The 21,326-nt window shown below is 42.9% G+C and overlaps 1 protein-coding gene across 2 annotated transcripts in view; it reads left to right on the forward strand.

The window, feature by feature from the left end:
* The window catches only part of LOC124545411 (odorant receptor coreceptor), a 348,578-nt gene extending 330,454 nt beyond the window's left edge, over positions 1-18,124 (forward strand). The window contains exons 7-10 of one of the 2 annotated variants that reach the window (XM_047124329.1): positions 3,139-3,243; positions 12,287-12,442; positions 16,961-17,030; positions 17,067-18,124. In XM_047124329.1, coding sequence (XP_046980285.1) covers positions 3,139-3,243; positions 12,287-12,442; positions 16,961-17,011 — 312 coding nt within the window. In that variant the 3' untranslated portion in view covers positions 17,012-17,030; positions 17,067-18,124. Of the gene's footprint in view, positions 1-3,138; positions 3,244-12,286; positions 12,443-16,960 lie in introns of both variants that reach the window. The other variant, XM_047124328.1, reaches the window with a different exon arrangement.
* The last annotated feature ends 3,202 nt before the right edge of the window (positions 18,125-21,326 follow it).

Consider the following 21,326-nt stretch of genomic DNA (forward strand, 5'->3'; position numbering starts at 1 on the left):
GACTCGTTGTTGACTGTCCGAAAATCACTCATTGATAGCTACTGGGCTACAATTGCGCCGACTGTAGATTAATATTCAGCAACAGCTGATCTGCGACAAATGGCGAAGTGACGCTCTGTGTCTGTTTTTATCCGTGAACAGCGGAACAAGGACGTAGCCGGGGAGGGGGGGGGGCAGTGTCCAGGGGGCTGGACACTCTCCCCCCTTTCACACTCTATCACATAAATGGAATTACACACAACTTAGCTTTGTATAGCGAAGTTGAAAGGTACTTAATTTTCAGTCATACGATGAAAAATAGATACACACTTTCGATAGTCAACAAGGCCATCGATAGATTTAAATTACCGATAGATCGATACCACTATAAGCTATCGCCCATCCATAATCCAACCAAAAGACCAACTGCTGCCGTACTTGAGCTCAGTTATTTTGTTTTGTTAATCAGTTCAGTTCTTACTTGCAGTTTAGTTTAATATAAGTGCTGCCGTTTATTACTTTTGTGCTGTGTGCTGTTGTGATGGTTTTTAATTACAGGTAAGATTTCTAACAATACGGAAGAGGAAAACCAATTTTGATTCGTCGACTAGTGTTATTGTAGTTAAAAATATATACTCGCTACACCAATAGCCTACCCGCCTCTCTATAGCAGTTTAACATTTGCACTGGAGACTGATGGAGCTTTGTGGATGCAATATTTCAGAATTTCAGAAGGCAGCGGAGCGGTAAGCATGACTATAGGTGACATTAAATAAAAATTAGTGAGCAAAAGCGCACTTGGATTTGCCTGTAACACCCGAATGTCGCGTCTATCAAGAAAAATGTCGCTCAAAATTCAGCCTTTGTTAGCCTAAACGGCAAAATATGGTCCAATCTGGTCATCCTGGTGGTACTCAATTATGAAAACCAGTCCTGGTATGGATCGAAGGGGAGGGGTTTGTGGAAAGCGGAAACGGTGCGCGATGACGGCACATTATGTGATTCATTCGTTTCTAAAAGATTTTTTTCAACGGACTGCTTCAGTTTGTCCGAGTCGATCGCGCCCTGCATTAGCGGCTTCGCCACTCCCTCACCTTTCGTCCATAATCTATTTACGCTTTTGTGACACAGTAACAGCTGTAGCGTTTTCAGATATTCTATGATTTTCTTGAAGTTGTAATGTTTTTAAGTTTTACGATCAATCATACGAAAAATATATTTTTCGTTTCTTTTGTACCAGTAATTTATTTGGGGAATAGTTATTTATTTCTCGGGTAGACAGTATTAACTACGGATAAAGATAACTCAAATGTGGACTCTTCAAGTTTTGCCTGCAAAAAAGACGTTCTAGTGTGAAATGTCTTATTCGTATTATCCTTGGAACGGAAGTCCAACCGCAACAACTTTAATGTATTTTTAAATAAACCTCATATAAGCGATAACGTCTGTTATATATTACAGCGGAGTTCATTAGCAAACACTGTATAGCCATATCATTGTGGATAAGCACCGACACATTTGTAACGTCACATACATTACAAATCTAGTTGAAATAAATGCGTGAATTACTGTTAAGATCCAAAAACTGTGGCTCATAACATCTGGTGTTCTATTTTATGCATAAATTTGGTTATTATAAGTTTCAAGTTTAACGCTGAAATGATAATTTAAAAAGAAGTTCTTGGTCACTATGAAACTGAAGAATTTTAATGAAATGAAAGATAGCTGATTTGAAACTGAATGGAGGAACTTGGGATGCTTTGATGTGCTGATAGAATTCTGACTTGATTTCACATAAGTCGGAAATTCACATACGAGATTATAGGATGCTACCAGTTGCCATCCACCTTTTCACCGTACAGGTGTTCTTCGGACCTTGGTTAAACGAGCTATGCTGCCTCGGATGGTGAAAATTTACCACAGCAGCTGCAACATCTTGAGGACGTCTTCAATAATCACGGCTATACGGACCGACAATTTCGACGTGCTTTTGAGTTTGGTCCTCTACCTGAACCTTCTGAAGACACCATTAGGTCTTTGGCTTTTCTTCCGTATGCTGGGAACGTGTCCGCCAAGATAGGTAGACTTTTGAAAAAATATGAGATCATGTATCAGATGGATTTTTCGTCCGCCAGCTAAGATGCGAGCACATCTTGGCTCTGTAAAAAGATGATTTAGGTTTGAGGAAGTCTGGCGTTTACAAAATACCGTGTGAGTGCGGGAAAATTTACATTAGCCAAACTATTCGTACCGTCAACGACAGGTGTATTGAACATCATCGCCATACGCGATTGTTACAACCAGATAAATCGGCGGTGGCTGAGAGTTGCCTTACAGAGGGACACAGGATGCTATACAATGAGACGCAAGTAGTTGCAAATGCTTCGCGATACTGGGATTGTGTTTTAAAAGAATCTGTCGAAATCAGACTAACAGATAATGTCATTAATCGTGATAATGGATACCCGCTAAGTAAAACGTGGAATCCTGTTTTATCAGACATGAAGAACAAATCTGAATCGGCCGACTATGAATAATCATTTGTAACGATATATCGTTTTCAACAGTATTCACCACCGGAGGCTTCTGCAACTCTTTTTTTCGCCAGGGGACAGCAGGAGTCATAGAGCGCGTGCGCACTGTATCTAGCGCATGTGCTGTTGTACTTCCGATGCATATAAAGGTGCAGTCATTTGCGAGTGGAACCAGTTATCGGCGAAGTATTTCAGTATGCTGCAGATATGACGAGTCCTTGCTTCACTCACTGGTTATGGTCCATGAAATAATGTCTATAATCTGAAATCGGTAAATAATTCTCCATCGCCAACAGATCGACCGAAACTTTTTGCCCATCTACAACATGGTGGACGGTGCAACGCACAGGAACCAGCAGGCAAGCAGAAGTTTTAGTCTCAGAGATCATACATCTGCATCCAGGTACAACAGAGATCAATGCACAAGACCACTGCTTATCCGATTGTGCTGCATGAGTATCGATACATATACATGCAGCTATAGGAAAGAACTCAGGAAAAAATACAAAAAAATAAATAAATATCTGTGACGAGAGAGGTATATCAGAGTGTGACAAGTGAATTCAGAGTCTCGCTACTGTACTTCCTTGCACAAATTCTCACATTTGTGTTTTCTTTGTTACAGATCGACTCGGTGGACGTGTACGCGGCCTCTGTACTGGGCTACCTGTTCTACACCCTGGGGCAGGTCTTCCTCTTCTGCGTCTTTGGAAACAGGCTCATTGAAGAGGTGAGCTGCTACTCAATAGCTACAGGCAAAATGGTGACCACCTTTTTTATGGCATTATGTTTGCGGCAATCTCTGTCACTCTGAGCTTCAAATAGTCTTTTTCCAAGAAGATTCAACACAGAATAAATATTTCATAATCGAGGACGTCGAGACAACTTTAAACACAATAAAAGAAACACTCATTGTGGGTCACTTTTTATGTATTTTTTGTTTACCGTTTTCCTCTCTTGCCACAAGTCATTTTCATATCTAAATCGAATAACAGAGAACAAATGGATGTAATAGTACAAAGCTAATTGTAATATGATTAAAATACGTTCAGTGACAGAATACAAATGAAAATGAAACATCAGAGTAATTCATACCAAATTACTGCCAATCGCTGTTAAAATTAGATAACTTGTACAAACAGAACTATTAGGAAAGTTACTCATATTGTCACTCGGGCGAAAACGTACTCCTGCATTCCCATATACAACCACACAATCTCGGACTTGAACGCAAACAGGGAGGTCCTCCACGAAGCCTACCTGGGATGGTGTCTGGATGCCCTGGAGCAATTTGAAATATGTTTTGCGAAAAGAAAAGAACTACGAGGGCTATTCGGAAAGTGAGGAACGATCGTTCGCAAAGTGGAAACCACTGTGAAAATCCGACGAGGCTTTTCACAGACGTTTTGGGCAGTGTCTCTAGTATCCCGTCGATCGCACCAAGATGCTCTTCTCAGTTGTGAGCGGAGCGCACTGTGAGCGAATAAAGATGCCTAGAACAACAATGTCTCCCGTCAAGTAGAAGGGCTGGCTGAGAGGCTTCGCCTTAATGGATGCAGCCCACCTAAAACAACTGCCACGCACTTCCTTCTTCATGGCAATTCTCAGGAGCACTCTTCAGGGGCAGTGAAGACGCTCTTGCAGCCTTTTCGATGGGAAGTGTACGATCACCCACAACAGAGGCCTAACTGGCTCGTCCTGAGTATCATCTCTGTTCACGTGAAACGCTGGATACGAAGACAACACTTGGGTGCAAGCGGAGGGAATTATCGGAAAGCACAGGCGGCTGCCTTTTATGACGATGGTGTTGGAAATTTGTTATAACGCTCCGACAAATGTCTAAGCCGGAGCGGCGACTACGTAGCGAAGTACCTGGAAGGTGTAGCTAAATGTGCAACGAAAATAGTTTTGATTTTCACTGTGGTTTCCATTTCGCGACCGATCGTGCCTTACTTTCCGAACAACCCTCGTAGATAAAATTTTGAATAACGAGAAACAATTTTCACGGTAAGTCTACTCAAAATGTACTGATGAATCAAAACATTATGAATACCTGGTTTGTAGCATGTTGGTGCAGCTTTGTATTGAATATGTGATTCTGCATGACATGGCTTAAGGTCTTCGGTAGGTTTCCAGATGTATGTGGCACCAGATGTCTCAGCAAAAGTCACGTAATTCCTGTAAATTAGGGACCGTTGACTTGGGGAAGTGACTCGCAGTAGCATCCCGGATGTGTTCCAGCGGGTTCAGATCAGGCGAATTTGGTGGCCAAGACATCAGCGTAAGCTTTTTGCCATGCTCCTAAAACAACCGTTGCACGGTGCTGGCATTGTGATAGGGACAATTGTCCTGCTGGAATATGCCATCGCCGTCGGGAAAGACATGAACGATGAAGTGATGCAGGTGGACCGCAATACTGTTCAGGTACTTCAAAGGTGTCATGGTGCGTCTGATTACCACCGCAAGCCTCACGGATATCCAAGTGAATGTTTCCTATAGCATAGTCCCCCACTGGCTGGCATCCGTCGCGCTATGCATTTTTCGGGCAGCCGTTCACCTGGATAATGGCGTATGTGGACGCGACCATCTACTTGGTTTAACAAGAAAAGTCAGTCATCGAAAGACGAAGATCCTGTGTCCATTGCGAACGTATCTGGCAAAGTATTTTGGTCAATATAGCAATATGTATGTGTCGGTTGCTGCGGAGTCCCATGTTTAATAATGTGCAGTGAACAGTGTGCTCTAAAACAAGTCTCCACCAGCACTGTACTCGTTTGTCAGATATTCCGACTATCGCCGCTTTACAGAGCGGGCAACCATCTGTGGTAAGGCGTGGACGTCCAACACTTCATCGCCTACTCACACTTCAAAGATGCCCACGACAGTAGTACACGAAAACCTGACCAGATTCTCTTTCTGCGAGATGCTCATTCCTAGATGCCGAGCCATAGAATCTACCATTAGTCAAAGTCGCGTATGGCAGCGGATTTCCACATTTGCGTCCAGTATCGTCGGTTATTCCATATTCGCGTCTGTTTCGCCTATATACTGTATTTACCGTGCCACGCGGTCGCAACGCCACCGGGCAGCATTCAATGTCGTCAGAGGCATTGGCCAGTGTTTTCGCACATACACGTATAAGATTTCGTGCTTTGCTAAATCTAGGGTGCTTGATGACTACCTATTTCGTAATTGTGAATACGCCTAGTTGATATATCTCCCATATGACCTGCTAGGTGCAGCGTACTCACTTGAAGACACACCAGTTACCACACTAGACGCTCGACCTATTGCAGGTGATATCCTTTTGCGAGATACTTCATTTGCTCTCTTGTTGTTGTTGTTGTTGTGGTCTTCAGTCTTGAGACTGGTTTGATGCAGCTCTCCATGCTATTCTATTCTGTGCAAGCTGCTTCATCTCCCAACACGTACTGAGCCTACATCCTTCTGAATCTGGTTAGTGTATTCATCTCTTGGTCTCCCTCTATGGTTTTTACCCTCCACGCTGCCCTCCGGTACAAAATTGGTGATCCCTTGATGCCTCAGAATATGTCCTACCAACCGATCCCTTCTTCTAGTCAAGTTGTGCCACAAATTCCTCTTCTCCCCAATTCTATTCAATACCTCCTCATTAGTTATGTGACCTACCTATCTAATCTTCAGCATTCTTCTGTAGAACCACATTTCGAAAGCTTCTATTCTCTTCTTGTCCAAACTATTTATCGTCCATGTTTCACTTCCATACATGGCTACACTCCATACAAATACTTTCAGAAACGACTTCCTGACACTTAAATCTATACTCGATGTTAACAAATTTCTCTTCTTCAGAAACGCTTTCCTTGCCATTGCCAGTCTACATTTGATATCCTCTCTACTTCGACCATCATCATTTATTTTGCTCCACAAATAGCAAAACTCCTTCACAACTTTAAGTGTCTCATTTCCTAATCTAATTCCCTCAGCATCACCCGATTTAATTCGACTACATTCCATTATCCTCGTTTTGCTTTTGTTGATGTTCATCTTATACCCTTCTTTCAAGACACTGTCCATTCCGTTCAACTTCTCTTCCAAGTCCTTTGCTGTCTCTGACAGAATCACAATGTCATCGGCGAACCTCAAAGTTTTTATTTCTTCTCCATCGATTTTAATACCTACTCCTAATTTTTCTTTTGTCTCATTTACTGCTTGCTCAATATAGAGATTGAATAACATGGGAGAGAGGCTACAAACCTGTCTCACTCCCTTCCCAACCACTGCTTCCCTTTCATGCCCCTCGACTCTTACAACTGCCATCTGGTTTCTGTACAAATTGTAAATAGCCTTTCGCTCCCTGTATTTTGCCCCTGCCACCTACTTGAAAGAGAGTACTCCAGTCAACATTGTCGAAAGCTTTCTCTAAGTTTACAAATGCTATAAACTTAGGTTTGCCTTTTCTTAATCTAGCTTCTAAGATAAGTCGTAGGGTCAGTATTGCCTCACGTGTTCCAATATTTCTACGAAATCCAAACTGATCTTCCCCGAGGTCAGCTTCTACCAGTTTTTCCATTCGTCTGTAAAGAATTCGCGTTAGTATTTTGCAGCCGTAACTTATTAAACTGATAGTTCGGTAATTTTCACATCTGTCAATACCTGCTTTCTTTGGGATTGCAATTATTATATTCTTCTTGAATTCTGAGGGTATTTCTCCTGTCTCATACATTTTGCTCATCAGATGGTAGAGTTTTGTCAGGACTGGCTCTCCCAAGGCTACCAGTAGTTCTAATGGAATATTGTCTACTCCTGGGGCCTTGTTTCGACTTAGGTCTTTCAGTGCTCTGTCAAACTCTTCACGCAGTACCATATCTCCCGTTTCATCTTCATCTACATCTTCTTCCATTTCCATAATATTGCCCTGAAGTACATCGCCCATGTACAGGCACTCTATATACTCTTTGCACCTTTCTGCTTTCCCTTCTTTGCCTAGAACTGAGTTTCTCTCTGCTCTCTTAGAAACAGGTATATTTTCAATATTTTCGTAGTAAGTAATATAACACTAATTGTAATATCCCATGCATAACATCTGATCAAAACTATCCCGACGCCTATTAGTAGATATTAATGTGAAGTGTGTCTACCCTTCACCTTTATGACGGCTTGAACTCTGCTAGAAACATTTTCATTGAGGTATCTGAATTTCTGTGAAAGAATAGCAGCACACTCTTCCTCAAGAGCCGAAACCAGAGGAAGTTATGATATGGGACGCTCAGATCTGGAGCTAATTCAACGTTTTAACAGTCTAACTCATCCCAAAGGTGTTCCACTGGATTCAGGTTGGGACTGTGGCCTGACGCAGTCACCCATTGTCCAGTGGTATTGCTCTTTGCACCATCTCAAACATCGTTTAGCATCGACCACAGAAAGGTGTGGCATGCGAAGAGCTGCTCGTCCGTTGTATCCTAGTCTTTTTTTTAACTCTGTACGCACGGTCACTGGGCTAGCTGGAATGTTAATAGCACTTTGGAAGTAACGAGTGAAGCCTTCAGCTGATTTCATGCGATATTTTAATGCCGAATCCGCAATGCTCGACGGTACCTGTGCGTGAAGTCCACGTTATTTCAGTTTCTCTGTGGCTGTTCCTTCTCGTTTCCACAACACAACCATAGAAGCAACAATCTAGTTGGGCAGCTTTAGAAAGATCCAAATGTCCTAGGGGGATTTGTTAGTTACGTGACATCCAACGACTAGTCCACGTTCGAAGTCACCGAGCTATCTTGCCCGACAAATACTGCTGTCACTGCTTCTCTAGTGACAACACAATAATCTGTGCCTCCTTTTATACTGGCGGGTCCACCTCTCGTGAAAGTTAGCAGTCTATTCCGCATCACATAAGCCTGAATGACCTTCTTTTGCAGCGCAGACAGCTGCGAGATGCGAAAGATGAGAGTAGTGAGAGTGTGTAAGATACGCTAGGTTTACAGTTGAGCATTCATGACGCGAATAGCTCGATCGAGGTGGTCCCACAGATTCTCCATTGGGGTTTGGGTTTTAATCGGGGAGTTTGGCGACCAGGGAAGTACGGATAACTCAATCTGGTGGTCTTCGAAACCATTCTTGTACACTGTGAGCTGAGCGAAACATCGCATTGTCCTGCTGGTAGGTACCATCGTGTCAAGGAAAAGTAAACTTACATAGCGATGGACATGGTGCCCAAGGATACATGCATATAGCGTTGAACAAACGACTCCAGAATGACTATACCACCAAGGAACTTCCACGAAAATATCCGCCAGACCATAACGCTCCCTCCTCCGGCCTGGAACCTACGACGATTGTTACAGCGCCGTACACGCTTACGGCCATATGTCCGGTGGAGCATAAAACGTCATTCATCTGTGAAGGTCACCAGTCGCCACTCAGTAGACGGCCAGTTGCGGTGTTGGCGTGCGAGTATCACCCTTCGTCGCCGTGAACAGCAGTCATCATGGATGCATGCACCAGGCTCCTGCTGTGAAAGCCTATTCAAAGGCAACGTTCGCCGAACGGTCGTTGAGTAGACACTTCTACCACGCCGACACACGGACAGTTTATAAACTTAGCTGTTGCCCTTGCTCATCTTGGCGCTCGTCTGGTGAACAGTCGCACGCCTGTTCGCCCGTACACAGCTCTGCAGCCGTTGTTCATTCATGTCCTGTCGCCTCTGTGGATGGCTGATAAATCGCCCCGTTACCTCATTAAGACAATTGAAACAACAATTGCACTATTATGTGCGTCTTCCCCCGCCCCCCCCCCCCCCACCTCCTCCCCACCCCCACTACCACGGAACACGCTTTACATGCCCTCCACTGCTAGTGCACCCACCTGCCACCTGCCGTCTGCGAGTTCTTATTGCACGTTGATGTCGATTAGTGTGACTGGACCGCCCTCGTAGTTCAGTGAACACAAATTACGTGATTTTAACTGAAGCTTTGTCCTGATGCCGATATGCGATTCGCAGTAATCACGTATGTCTAGCTCTGAAGTTTTGTTATTACCTGTATACTGCCACTGCATGTGTTACTATGGCACATTGCAGTCAGCTTTGTGTTATCTCCTCTGTTACTAGATTCGGATCTGAAGATGACCGGCAACTAAAGTCGAAACCGATAGTCTGTATAAACGTAAAACGTGAAAGAGACCCACATCGTTTTTACTCAGTGAATTAATACACTGTCAAGGTTTGCTTAGTATTCTATTGAAATTAAACGTGCACCTACAAATATTTTTGGGAAATGGTGTTCCGTAGTTGAAAAGTACTTTATAAAACTCATAGTGTACAGACAACCAATAGTTGCTGCTGCATGAATTACTTTTACTGAACATCCAGTGTCGTTCCGATCGTAACTACTTATGTAATAAAAGTAATCCTTGTATTAATTCATACACAGTTCTGATTACTATGTTTTGTGAAGTGGATTTTTTTTGTCTAGGTGTGGTGTAACCGAGATATATACTGTAGGAATGAAAATATGAAAATGTTACCCATAATCAGAATTAAAAGAACTTAATTAGTGGATTTATACACCCGCACAGTTCGAATTATTCTTATGGAAAAATTTGGGGAAACAAAACGCTTTAGTATATTTACTGCATGTTAGCTCCCTATTTCAAGTTTCGTCGACATGTACTACCTTTTAAGAAGTTGCTACCCTATAATTTCTACTTGGTACACAACTTAAAACGAAGCGAAGCACTTTTCATAATATAAAACTTAGCATGAAGTTGGACCATTTGTACCTATCAGTTGATAATTTCTACAAAAAGTACGTTGTCTCTTATTTTCGCTGTATATGCTTCTTCGTTTGGCGTAACTGTGCGTTTGGCCCGTACAAAATGTACTTATTCTGCTTTCCGATTAAAAAAAAAAAAGCGGTAGATCACTAACACAGAGCAAGAACAATTATGGGTCCATGATCTAACTATGTAAATTCGAGCCACCCCATTGCACTCCTCCTCTAGCATCCCTCTGTGAAACCACAGCGCTCTAGTGTAGTTTCTGCATCCTGTTTTTTGAACAGGAACTAGACCATAATGTGCTAAACTCTGTATTCTATAAATCGTAATTGCTCTAAACAAAATTCATTTGACAGTGATTATACACGCAGTATAGTTATGTTTTCATGGGGCTGCTCATGAGAAAGAGAGATCTGTGCACACATTAAATCTTGGAAGTTTGTTGTAAAACCTTATGGGACCAAACTGCTGAGGTCATCGGTCCCTAAGTCTACACACTACTTAATCTAACTTAAACGCTGTGGACAACACACACACACACACACACACACACACACACACACACACGCACACACATACACACACACCCATCACACACCCATGCCTGAGGGAGGACTCGAACCTCCTACGGGGGAGGGGGGGGGGGTGTAACCCCACGGACCGCGACAAGGCGCCCCAGACCGCGCGGCTACCCAGCGCAGCGTGTACGCATATTACACAGGCGTTGAAGAAGGGAATAAGTTGAGTTGTAATTGAATTTTCGTTACTGAATTCCACAGTTGGTTCGTTTCAATCAATAACACTGTTTAGGAGTTTCATTGCCAAAGTTACCCCCACGGAGACTGACGTAATGGCTTTTAGTGTTCAGTGAGACATTAAACCGCATAGTAATTGTTTTCTTCTTGCAATTGCCAATGATGAGCCATCATAACTTTAGACAAACGAGCGTGCACTGCTTCTCGTCTTTTCGATTCCCTTTCGTTCCCTAAAACTTAGTTCTTTTGCCGGAAAAATGGATATCTTCATGAATTTCCCCCACAGATCAACAGATACTCCAATATTTGATCAATATTTTCCAGTATTCTTTTCAAGCAATACGGCAGAGTCTGAAAATCATTACTTAATTCCGGCCAGTACATTATTTGAAGCCTGGAATCCCTCTGAAATCGGTCCGAGGGATACTTTCAGCAGACGTACGACACTACCTGCTCCAGTCGAACGAAAGCATCCGATAACTTGAGCGGACCAGTATTGCAGCTACATCAGCCTGTGTGCTGCGGTAAATAGAGGACGATATGCTGCGACGAATACATGCCACTTCAATACCGTTAGTGTCGCTTTTATTGTATTCGTATATAGTGCGCGGAAACAATATCTATTTGTGCGTCCACATGAGCTTGAATTTATTTAAAATTATTGATAAGTTACGTGTAAGATTTGGTAATATGTTTCATGACTCATAGGAGAACATGGTGTGTTTAAAAATATAACCAGCTTCAAGAAACTCGTCAATCGATGCGCCGCTGTGCACTGCTTTCAAGATCACGTAAACGATTAGAGTAAGTTTGCGTTTGACTGGATTTTATGGTGGTCAAATTCTAGAATATTTGCGGTACCCAGTACTGGATTTAATGATCTGCCACGTCTAAGGAAACTAGTATTTTTACAGGTTGCTATCCTTTAGTGTGAATATTGAGTTGGGCAGCCCACTGATTAAGACATTAGACATGTATCTGAGTTCAGACCCCAGTTCGGTCAACCAAGTTCAGGATTTTTATAAATCTTAAATGAGAATGCAAAGTTGAAAAGAAAATAGCCTATATTCCGCCCCACCCCTGCCCATTTGTAGCTTGTGCTTCATCCTTAACGATCTCGTCCTCTACGGGACGTCAAACCCTGATCTTCGTTCTTATGAGCTTGAATCGCAGCACCAGTGGACACCGTTGGGACCAGAGTACTTGAGCTAAACACGTTCTTTTGCAGTTGCTGAGGTGACGCTTCCTTCTGCCTTGTTGCAGAGCTCCTCGGTGATGGAGGCGGCGTACAGCTGCCACTGGTACGACGGCTCGGAGGAGGCCAAGACGTTCGTGCAGATCGTGTGCCAGCAGTGTCAAAAGTCGCTCATGATCTCCGGCGCCAAGTTCTTCACCGTGTCGCTCGATCTCTTCGCTTCGGTAACCTGTTCTATTCCTCTTACTTCATCCCAGTGGAGCAATTTCTATTAGAGAAATTTTCATGCAGTATGTTATACGAGGAGGATAATCAGTGAAATGTACGGGGTGGGGCAAATAAAAGTGGCCCGGAGAACAGAGTTCTAGGGTATAAAGAAATACAGCAGAGGAAAGGAAATACAGTACTAACATGACTATAGCACATGCTGACAGTGATCACAATTCATCTCTTGTCACTTTTGAGCCCTGTTCAGCAAGTTGCTGGGGACGATAGAAGCTGGCCTGTTGAAATTGCTGCAGTCTCATCCGAAATGTTCTTCTGCAGTTCTTGAAGACTATGAGGGATGTTGCGATAGACTTAATGGATCCCCACACAAAGTAATCGCACACTGACAGATCGGGTGAACTGTGTAGCCAGCTACGGTCGCGACCACACTGATCCCTGATAATAACTCTGTCAGGCGCGAGAATTGTGTAACAGTGCTCCAAGGTTTAGCCTGCTGTATGGGCAGTTGCTCCATCCTTTTGGGGTGTGGTTATATGCATGGATTCAGGTACAACCGTATCCACTCGTCTGAGCCACTTTTATTTGCCCATCTTGTACAAGGTTACAAATTTAACATATTTGGGTGACTACTCAGTCTAGAATAGTTGGCACGAAAAATGAGTAATACGTCCACTCTCAAAAAATTCGTGGTTTATAAAGTCAGGGGCTTCTGAAGTCATAGCTGCTATGAGATGCGTTACATCCACTACGTTTTAATTTAACTTCAGAAAAGGAACGTAGAAAAAACAAAACATTGAGCCTAGCTGGAATAATATTGGATAATAACGAAATAAATCTACTTGCATATGCGGACGAGATTGTTCTAATAAGAGACGGGAAGGGAAGTTGCAGCTCATGAGACGTTGTTGCTGATATATTTCAAGGAAAGCAAGGTCACAAATTAACAAGGAGAAACAAAGTACAGGATCATGATTAGGGCAACCAACTATGGTACCCCATTGACAGTTGATGACTTCACTTGTAAAAGAGTAGCCTTATTTAAATATTTGGGAACTATCTTAAGTGAACGGAATAGAATGGAAATTGAGATAAAGGCAAGGACCGCAGTGTAAAATAAAGCATATTTTGAGTAATGGAACGTCCTGTGAAGTACAACAGTATCGAGAAGTATTAAAATCAGACTGTAGCAGTGTGTAATTCTACCGCTAGGTGTACACGGGTCTCAGTCATTTACATTATGACCAAAAACTGTACGCATTAGAAAGAAACATATTAAGGAAAATATTTTGGCGCAAGAGGCACCCCCAATTCAGAGAAATGAAGGATACTAAAAAGCCAGGAACTGACATGTTGATACTGGCAAAAGTGTGAAGAAAAGAGTATTGATTTGGGGAGGACACCTAACTGATATGGAAGGGGAAATAATGCCCCACTATTATTCTCAGAATTCGTTGAGGGCGGAAGGAGAGAGGAAGTCCACAGACAAGATGGAAGAACGATATCAACAATGGTACTGAGGCGAAGCGTCTGTGAAAAAGAGAATGAGCCAGGAAAGGAAATTATTGCTACAGGAATGTACAGAACGCTTTCGGATTTGGAGACCAAAGTAGCAAAAAAGAAGAAAAAGAAGAGTTAAATCACACGACGCATTTCTGATCCTGTACGTCTATCACCAGGAGCAAATCGTTTAATACATTGTTTACGTCTGCTCTTTATGGAGGTGGCTTAGTATTTACGTTCTAGTTGTGAGAAGGTTAGACGTTACACTTTGAAATTTGTGAATGAAACAACGGAAAATAAGACGAAAAACAGTGAAACACTTACCGTAACATCAAGAAAACATTTTTAGCCCTGTATGTCAGCAAGCACTGGTGTATCCATTCTGCAATTGCACATCACATCACTCAAAGTGCACACTTGTTTATATACGTCAAAGCACTTCACAGATACGGTATAATATGAGACGACTAAAGTTGAAGTTTATTATGTAGTGTAATATGACAAAGTTATAAAATAATTTGACATATGTAGGATACTACATTTAAAATGAGTCATATTTATTTAGATAATTTTAAAGAATTAGAGAGGAAGAAAGGTATTCTGTTGAAAATGGAGAAATGGGTAGATTTTCTGGCAAATTCCATGCCAGGTAGGGGGATTAGGCTAAAATTTCCTTGGGATAAGATGTGTGCAGTGTGTGGACGTAAAGTTACAGGAATATATTACAATGAAATGAATACCCCTAGCTGCATAAAGGCGTTGATATAGGTTAACGGGGGCACTTGAAAATGTGTGCCCCGACCGGGACTTGAACCCGGAATCTCCTGCTTACAGCAATATGCTGTTACAATCGCGGCCGAGTAAAAGGGTTGATAACGCGAGATGGAACGATACGGTGGTTGCTGTCAAGTTTGTAATAGTTGTAAGAAGCTCTAAGGTGTTCAGGATGGGAAAGGAGATGGGGAAATTACATGATCTTAATGGGGAATGGTAGACTGTTACGGAAGGCGAGATGGAATGCGTGGTGTTCAAGGATTTCGATGCAGCAGTAAAGTTTTGGTAGAATGGAAATCCGCACTGGTATCTGAAAGGATTGTTTAGAGTAAGGCACTGTAGGTGTGGATCCAATTCCCGTGTTGTGTCGCTTAGTAATTTTAATTTAATTAAGGGGTTTTTGTTGGAAGGTTAGTAAGTGCTGTTTCCACGTCAGTTTATTCTCGGAGTGTTTTTGGTATTTTTGTCTGTTAGTTAAACCGATAGGACGGTTGTAGTTCGTGAGGTAGAAGTGACAGGGGAGGGGGGGGGGGCAAAGCTGCGGGTAGCTTCCTTTATGACTATTGCCTGCTTTTGGAAAGGTTGATTTTTAGACGGCAAGGAAGGCGGTGTCGTCGACGTTCAGGGAATTAGTGCTGTTTATACACTCCTGGAAATGGAAAAAAGAACACATTGACACCGGTGTGTCAGACCCACCATACTTGCTCCGGACACTGCGAGAGGGCTGTACAAGCAATGATCACACGCACGGCACAGCGGACACACCAGGAACCGCGGTGTTGGCCGTCGAATGGCGCTAGCTGCGCAGCATTTGTGCACCGCCGCCGTCAGTGTCAGCCAGTTTGCCGTGGCATACGGAGCTCCATCGCAGTCTTTAACACTGGTAGCATGCCGCGACAGCGTGGACGTGAACCGTATGTGCAGTTGACGGACTTTGAGCGAGGGCGTATAGTCGGCATGCGGGAGGCCGGGTGGACGTACCGCCGAATTGCTCAACACGTGGGGCGTGAGGTCTCCACAGTACATCGATGTTGTCGCCAGTGGTCGGCGGAAGGTGCACGTGCCCGTCGACCTGGGACCGGACCGCAGCGACGCACGGATGCACGCCAAGACCGTAGGATCCTACGCAGTGCCGTAGGGGACCGCACCGCCACTTCCCAGCAAATTAGGGACACTGTTGCTCCTGGGGTATCGGCGAGGACCATTCGCAACCGTCTCCATGAAGCTGGGCTACGGTCCCGCACACCGTTAGGCCGTCTTCCCCTCACGCCCCAACATCGTGCAGCCCGCCTCCAGTGGTGTCGCGACAGGCGTGAATGGAGGGACGAATGGAGACGTGTCGTCTTCAGCGATGAGAGTCGCTTCTGCCTTGGTGCCAATGATGGTCGTATGCGTGTTTGGCGCCGTGCAGGTGAGCGCCACAATCAGGACTGCATACGACCGAGGCACACAGGGCCAACAGCCGGCATCATGGTGTGGGGAGCGATCTCCTACACTGGCCGTACACCACTGGTGATCGTCGAGGGGACACTGAATAGTGCACGGTACATCCAAACCGTCATCGAACCCATCGTTCTACCATTCCTAGACCGGCAAGGGAACTTGCTGTTCCAAAAGGACAATGCACGTCCAGATGTATCCCGTGCCACTCAACGTGCTCTAGAAGGTGTAAGTCAACTACCCTGGCCAGCAAGATCTCCGGATCTGTCCCCCATTGAGCATGTTTGGGACTGGATGAAGCGTCGTCTCACGCGGTCTGCACGTCCAGCACGAACGCTGGTCCAACTGAGGCGCCAGGTGGAAATGGCATGGCAAGCCGTTCCACAGGACTACATCCAGCATCTCTACGATCGTCTCCATGGGAGAATAGCTGCCTGCATTGCTGCGAAAGGTGGATATACACTGTACTAGTGCCGACATTGTGCATGCTCTGTTGCCTGTGTCTATGTGCCTGTGGTTCTGTCAGTGTGATCATGTGATGTATCTGACCCCAGGAATGTGTCAATAAAGTTTCCCCTTCCTGGGACAATGAATTCACGGTGATCTTATTTCAATTTCCAGGAGTGTAGATACATGGGATGAACGGTTGCGTCAGGACGTTTATTCGCGAAGCTGCCATAAAGTGTTGCCGAAAAATAGGGAGTAAGAACAGAATGCGGTACATCAGTTACTCGTTTCCGTGGGACCACTGCAGATAAGTAGGTTTTTGTCTGATTTGATGTGTTTACGCTTTTGTGCAGGTGCTGGGAGCCGTGGTGACGTACTTCATGGTGCTGGTGCAGCTCAAGTAGGCGGCACCTGACCTCTGCTGTCATCTGTGGTGCCGCCAGGCAGCTGCAGGTGCAGGTGCAGGTGGGGAAGGAAGTGGAGGTGGGGATCCACGAGCTGGAGTTGGGACCAAACACTGCGGGCCAGTTGCAGATGCGATGTGGTCCCGCGACAGTTTCAAGTGTCGCTCGCAGAGCACTGCAAGTGGGACATCGCTAAAAGGAAAAGCTGTGTTTCACGGCGTTACAGGCTTGTATGTACGGCCAGAACTAATCTGGGTGCTCAGAAATTACCAGCACAAAATCTGCATAAATATTATCAAAGTTACAGCGCTTATTCGCAAATCCTCTTGTATTAATGCCCTTCCTGTATTTATCTTAGCGGAGAAATAAGCAAGGTAGTGAATGTGTAGCACGGAGGCCACTTCTTAGGAAAAGTAAACCTATAAAAAATGTAATATATCTACCCATACTTAAAAGTAGAAACGATTTAAATGGTATATGAAGCATCGATTTAGCAGCGAAGATAGAGCAGGTGCGTTCAAAGGCTGGAACTCACAGCAATTAACGATTTCCCAATCTCAAGTCCAAGCATATAATTGGGCTAGTTTTGAGTTATTGTGTGACTCTGATAGAAAAAAATTAAAAATTTTGAGACCAGAGGTAGGAAAACTTCATTACGTCGGCAGAAATATCTACTGGCCAACGTGATTTTGTTGTAAGAATACCGTAGTAGCTGGAGATAGGAGCTAGCTCACGCAATTTACTCCAGGTCTTTACAGCTGGTGTTATGACAACAATTTCTCGCCCTAACATTACTTATTGAAGCACCTCACTGGTGTGTGTGATGTTCGAACGTGTACACCGTTCCCATCTCGGTGCGCCCTCTTACAGCCTCCGCAGCTTCAACCCTAATCGTGCCTTTATCGTTTCGACTGGCCTTGAAGCGCCTCTTCAAGAGAATGAGGATAATGGTTCACACATCTTGAAGGAGTAAAAGGTGTCATTTACAACGTGTTTGTGAAAACCACATGATCCACTCAGGCCAAACACAAACACACAATGGAACATGGAGTTCTCCACGCATTTATACACATTAACAGCAACTACTTAAAAATTATGCTAGGGTAAGTGGCCCAGAAGTTTTGCGGTTAGATATCAGTCAGGGAGCCAGCTCCTCAGTAGCTCTGTTTACATAGCTATCATTGTGTTAGCTCTAGTTCAGTGAGTCTACGTAATAAATTACTGCATTAGGCTATATGTTTTTTGATATGACAGTAAACAAATGTTTTTCAGTAGTCGACATAACACAACAATATTAAATAGGAAACACTTTCGAGATTTTCTGCAAATATTATTAAGATTATATTTCTGCTTCTTAGGCCGTTGTCAGACAGAAATTGAAAATTGTAACCACAAATAAAGTGACGCGCGCGATATTACAAATATATTGCTAATTTAGATACAGAAGTCCGTCGTTTGTAGTACAGTACCGTACTAAATTGTCAGCTGTAGCGAAGGCGATAGACAGCTACGCTAGCAGTGCGTACAAATAAGCAAATGAAATTAGCCGACTGATGATAGTGAAACTTCAACGAATCGTGTATGAGTGAAAAAGAAGAAAAAAGAAGAAAATTGTGTTTCCTCGCTTCAGAATCATTTTTAAAAACTATTTATTGTAATCTAAAATTTGCGCAACTGAAACTTATTTTAGGAGGTGGAGAGGAGGGGTCTTTTTGTCATTTAGAACTAAGTATAAGTTGGCTACCTGCTTCATTCATTTATTTCAGGTAAATCCACTAGTGTCACCTTTCTTCTTCTCTTAACAATATATTAACAATATATTAAACGTCACCATCTACTTCTTATAGCTAGTTTTCTGATGCCCTGTAAAAGCTGTGTTTGTGTTTTACATTCTCCACCTTCTTTCATATTCTGGTAACATAATTGCTACAGCTCTTCCTCACTGCCGTCATATACTTTTCTACAGAATCTGCAGGTGATATTATACACGCCATTCCGTAACAAATGTATGATTTTGTGTTTACTAGTAAATAATTTTTTTGTTATGTTATGGTACAACTTTCGTGTACAGAGCGTAACTGACGATGGCCTAAGAAGCAAATAGTCGCATCGTAATAAAATAGTATTCGCAGAACACCAGGGAAGCGTTTCTTATTGATATTAGGACTTTTAAACTAATAACAAAACCGTATGTTACAAAACTGTTTTCAATCCTCATGGGAAATGTCAGTTCCGCATTTTCTACCAAAAATATTATTACCATTTGCACAAAAGTTTTTGGAAGAATTTTCGAACCGTCTTCAGGTTTAGGAGACCACTAGTTCCTGGCACTGATGTTTATAAGTCCCTGTAACAAGAAAATGCTTAGAGCCGGCGGTGGCAGGGAATTGTGCTTCTATGGCGTGATTTATTTAGAGGAGTGCTAGCAGGATAATACATACTTAACATATTACGGACATGTGTACCTCGTGCTCGTTCAATGTGAAACTTCAAGCTGTCTCCCTCTACATCCGGACGGTCAGTTACTCAGAGTGAGCTTTATGAAACATGGGTCACACTTAAAAAACGCGTATCAGAATTCAGCTGCAGTTTCAGTCTCGTCTTAGAGGTGTAAAAGACTTAAATTTGCTTATTTCACAGACACAAACCAGCGTCTTACAAGAATAAATAAAAATTTATGTTTGCCTGCAATATATGTGAATAACGAGTATTCAATACAGAGTACACGAGCACAAAACTTACGTTGCGAAGAAGGTGCCAGTTTTTCGGATTTCAGAGCTCCATTCATAATTTATTGCTTCACCAATAATCTCTGATACTTTTCGGAGAGACAGAAGTGGGAACAAAACGTCGGTGCATTAACGTAGCACACACATAATCTGACTATAATTCTCACAACTTCAGTGGGACGTGTATCACGTGGTAGCCTTCTGGATGCAAACAGGCAGCCCCAACAGATATTTGGACAATAGCAGGCGTCAGCCATCTTCACGGTATTAACGCTGTCAACGAGCAAAGCACCTTTCTCTAATGTATTTGGCGGTTAAGTTACTTGGAAGTGATCTCATTTTTTGTCAGAAGTACGTACAAGTAATGTTGTGTATTTTGGTATTAATTCTAAATTAATAACATAGTGCTATGGGGGTGGAATGGAAAACTCAACATTCGAACGAAACTCCAAATTAAACAATTGTAAGATGATGCACATAAACGTTGAATGAATGTTTGATCAGTACCCCGGACTTTCACTTTTTTCTGTATCATATGGATATCTCAGAAGTGATTAATTTTGTATTGTTGTCAGTAAACAACTCTGGCTAATGTCTCATGCACTTTTCGAGAAGAAATTGAGTTCTGTACAGGCGTTATAATTTTCGTTTCTAAATGCAGTTGAATATGAAAATGTCTGTTACGTTCTGATATCTCCATTTCTGTATCGTGCAACATAATTTCATATAAAAATATACAATATAGAAATTTATATAGCTACTCACACTGTTCAAAGCAACGTATACACCACTCAGATGAGGCAAACGTCAGAAAAAAATATCCTGCATCATGGATAGGTCCGGGTTTGAGTCCTGGTCCCGCTCGCTGTAGCAATCCGTCATGCTGGTTGGTAAAATAATTTTCGTTATATCAAAATGTAACGTGGCCAACGTTTCCTAAACTATGTCGAGTGACTCTCACAATACTGATAAACAGACAACACACTGACATACTCGTGGGAATGGTGTAACAATCAAGCTCATGCAGGTCCAGTCAAAAAAGTCAACTACAATCTAAAATCCTTATTTTCCTACATAATCATTCACACTTGTGACAACAGTCATTTCGTTACAGTGACTAGTTTTGGGCAATCACGTCCATTTTCAGTCCACGGCCTTAGACGTAAGTGTAAACTTACAGTTCCCCTGATGTATATTTGAGTAACCACATACGCATTATTCTTCACCATAATTCGGTTGCTCACCATATTTACTCACATGTACGTTGGTGGGATATGTATTATTACACTTACGTCTGAGGCCATGGATTGAAAATGATTGTCATAGTCCAGAACTAGATACCACAAGGAAATTATTCTTATTTGAACTGTGACGTATATTAAAGGCAAATACAGTTTTGATAACCTAAGACGTTGTTGCTGTCCCACGCCAATATGTTGGGACTTCATGAGTCAAAATTTAGCCTATTATAAAGCAATTAACAAATCAGCTTCCTGTAATATGAGTGAGCAGCCTGTACAAATTGTTTCAAAGATGTTTTTCACTTTCATTTGTAGAAGTCCCCAGCCACAAGCGGAAAATTACGT

The sequence above is a fragment of the Schistocerca americana genome, chromosome 8 (genome assembly GCF_021461395.2).
Source record: "Schistocerca americana isolate TAMUIC-IGC-003095 chromosome 8, iqSchAmer2.1, whole genome shotgun sequence".
Classification (NCBI taxonomy): domain Eukaryota; kingdom Metazoa; phylum Arthropoda; class Insecta; order Orthoptera; family Acrididae; genus Schistocerca; species Schistocerca americana.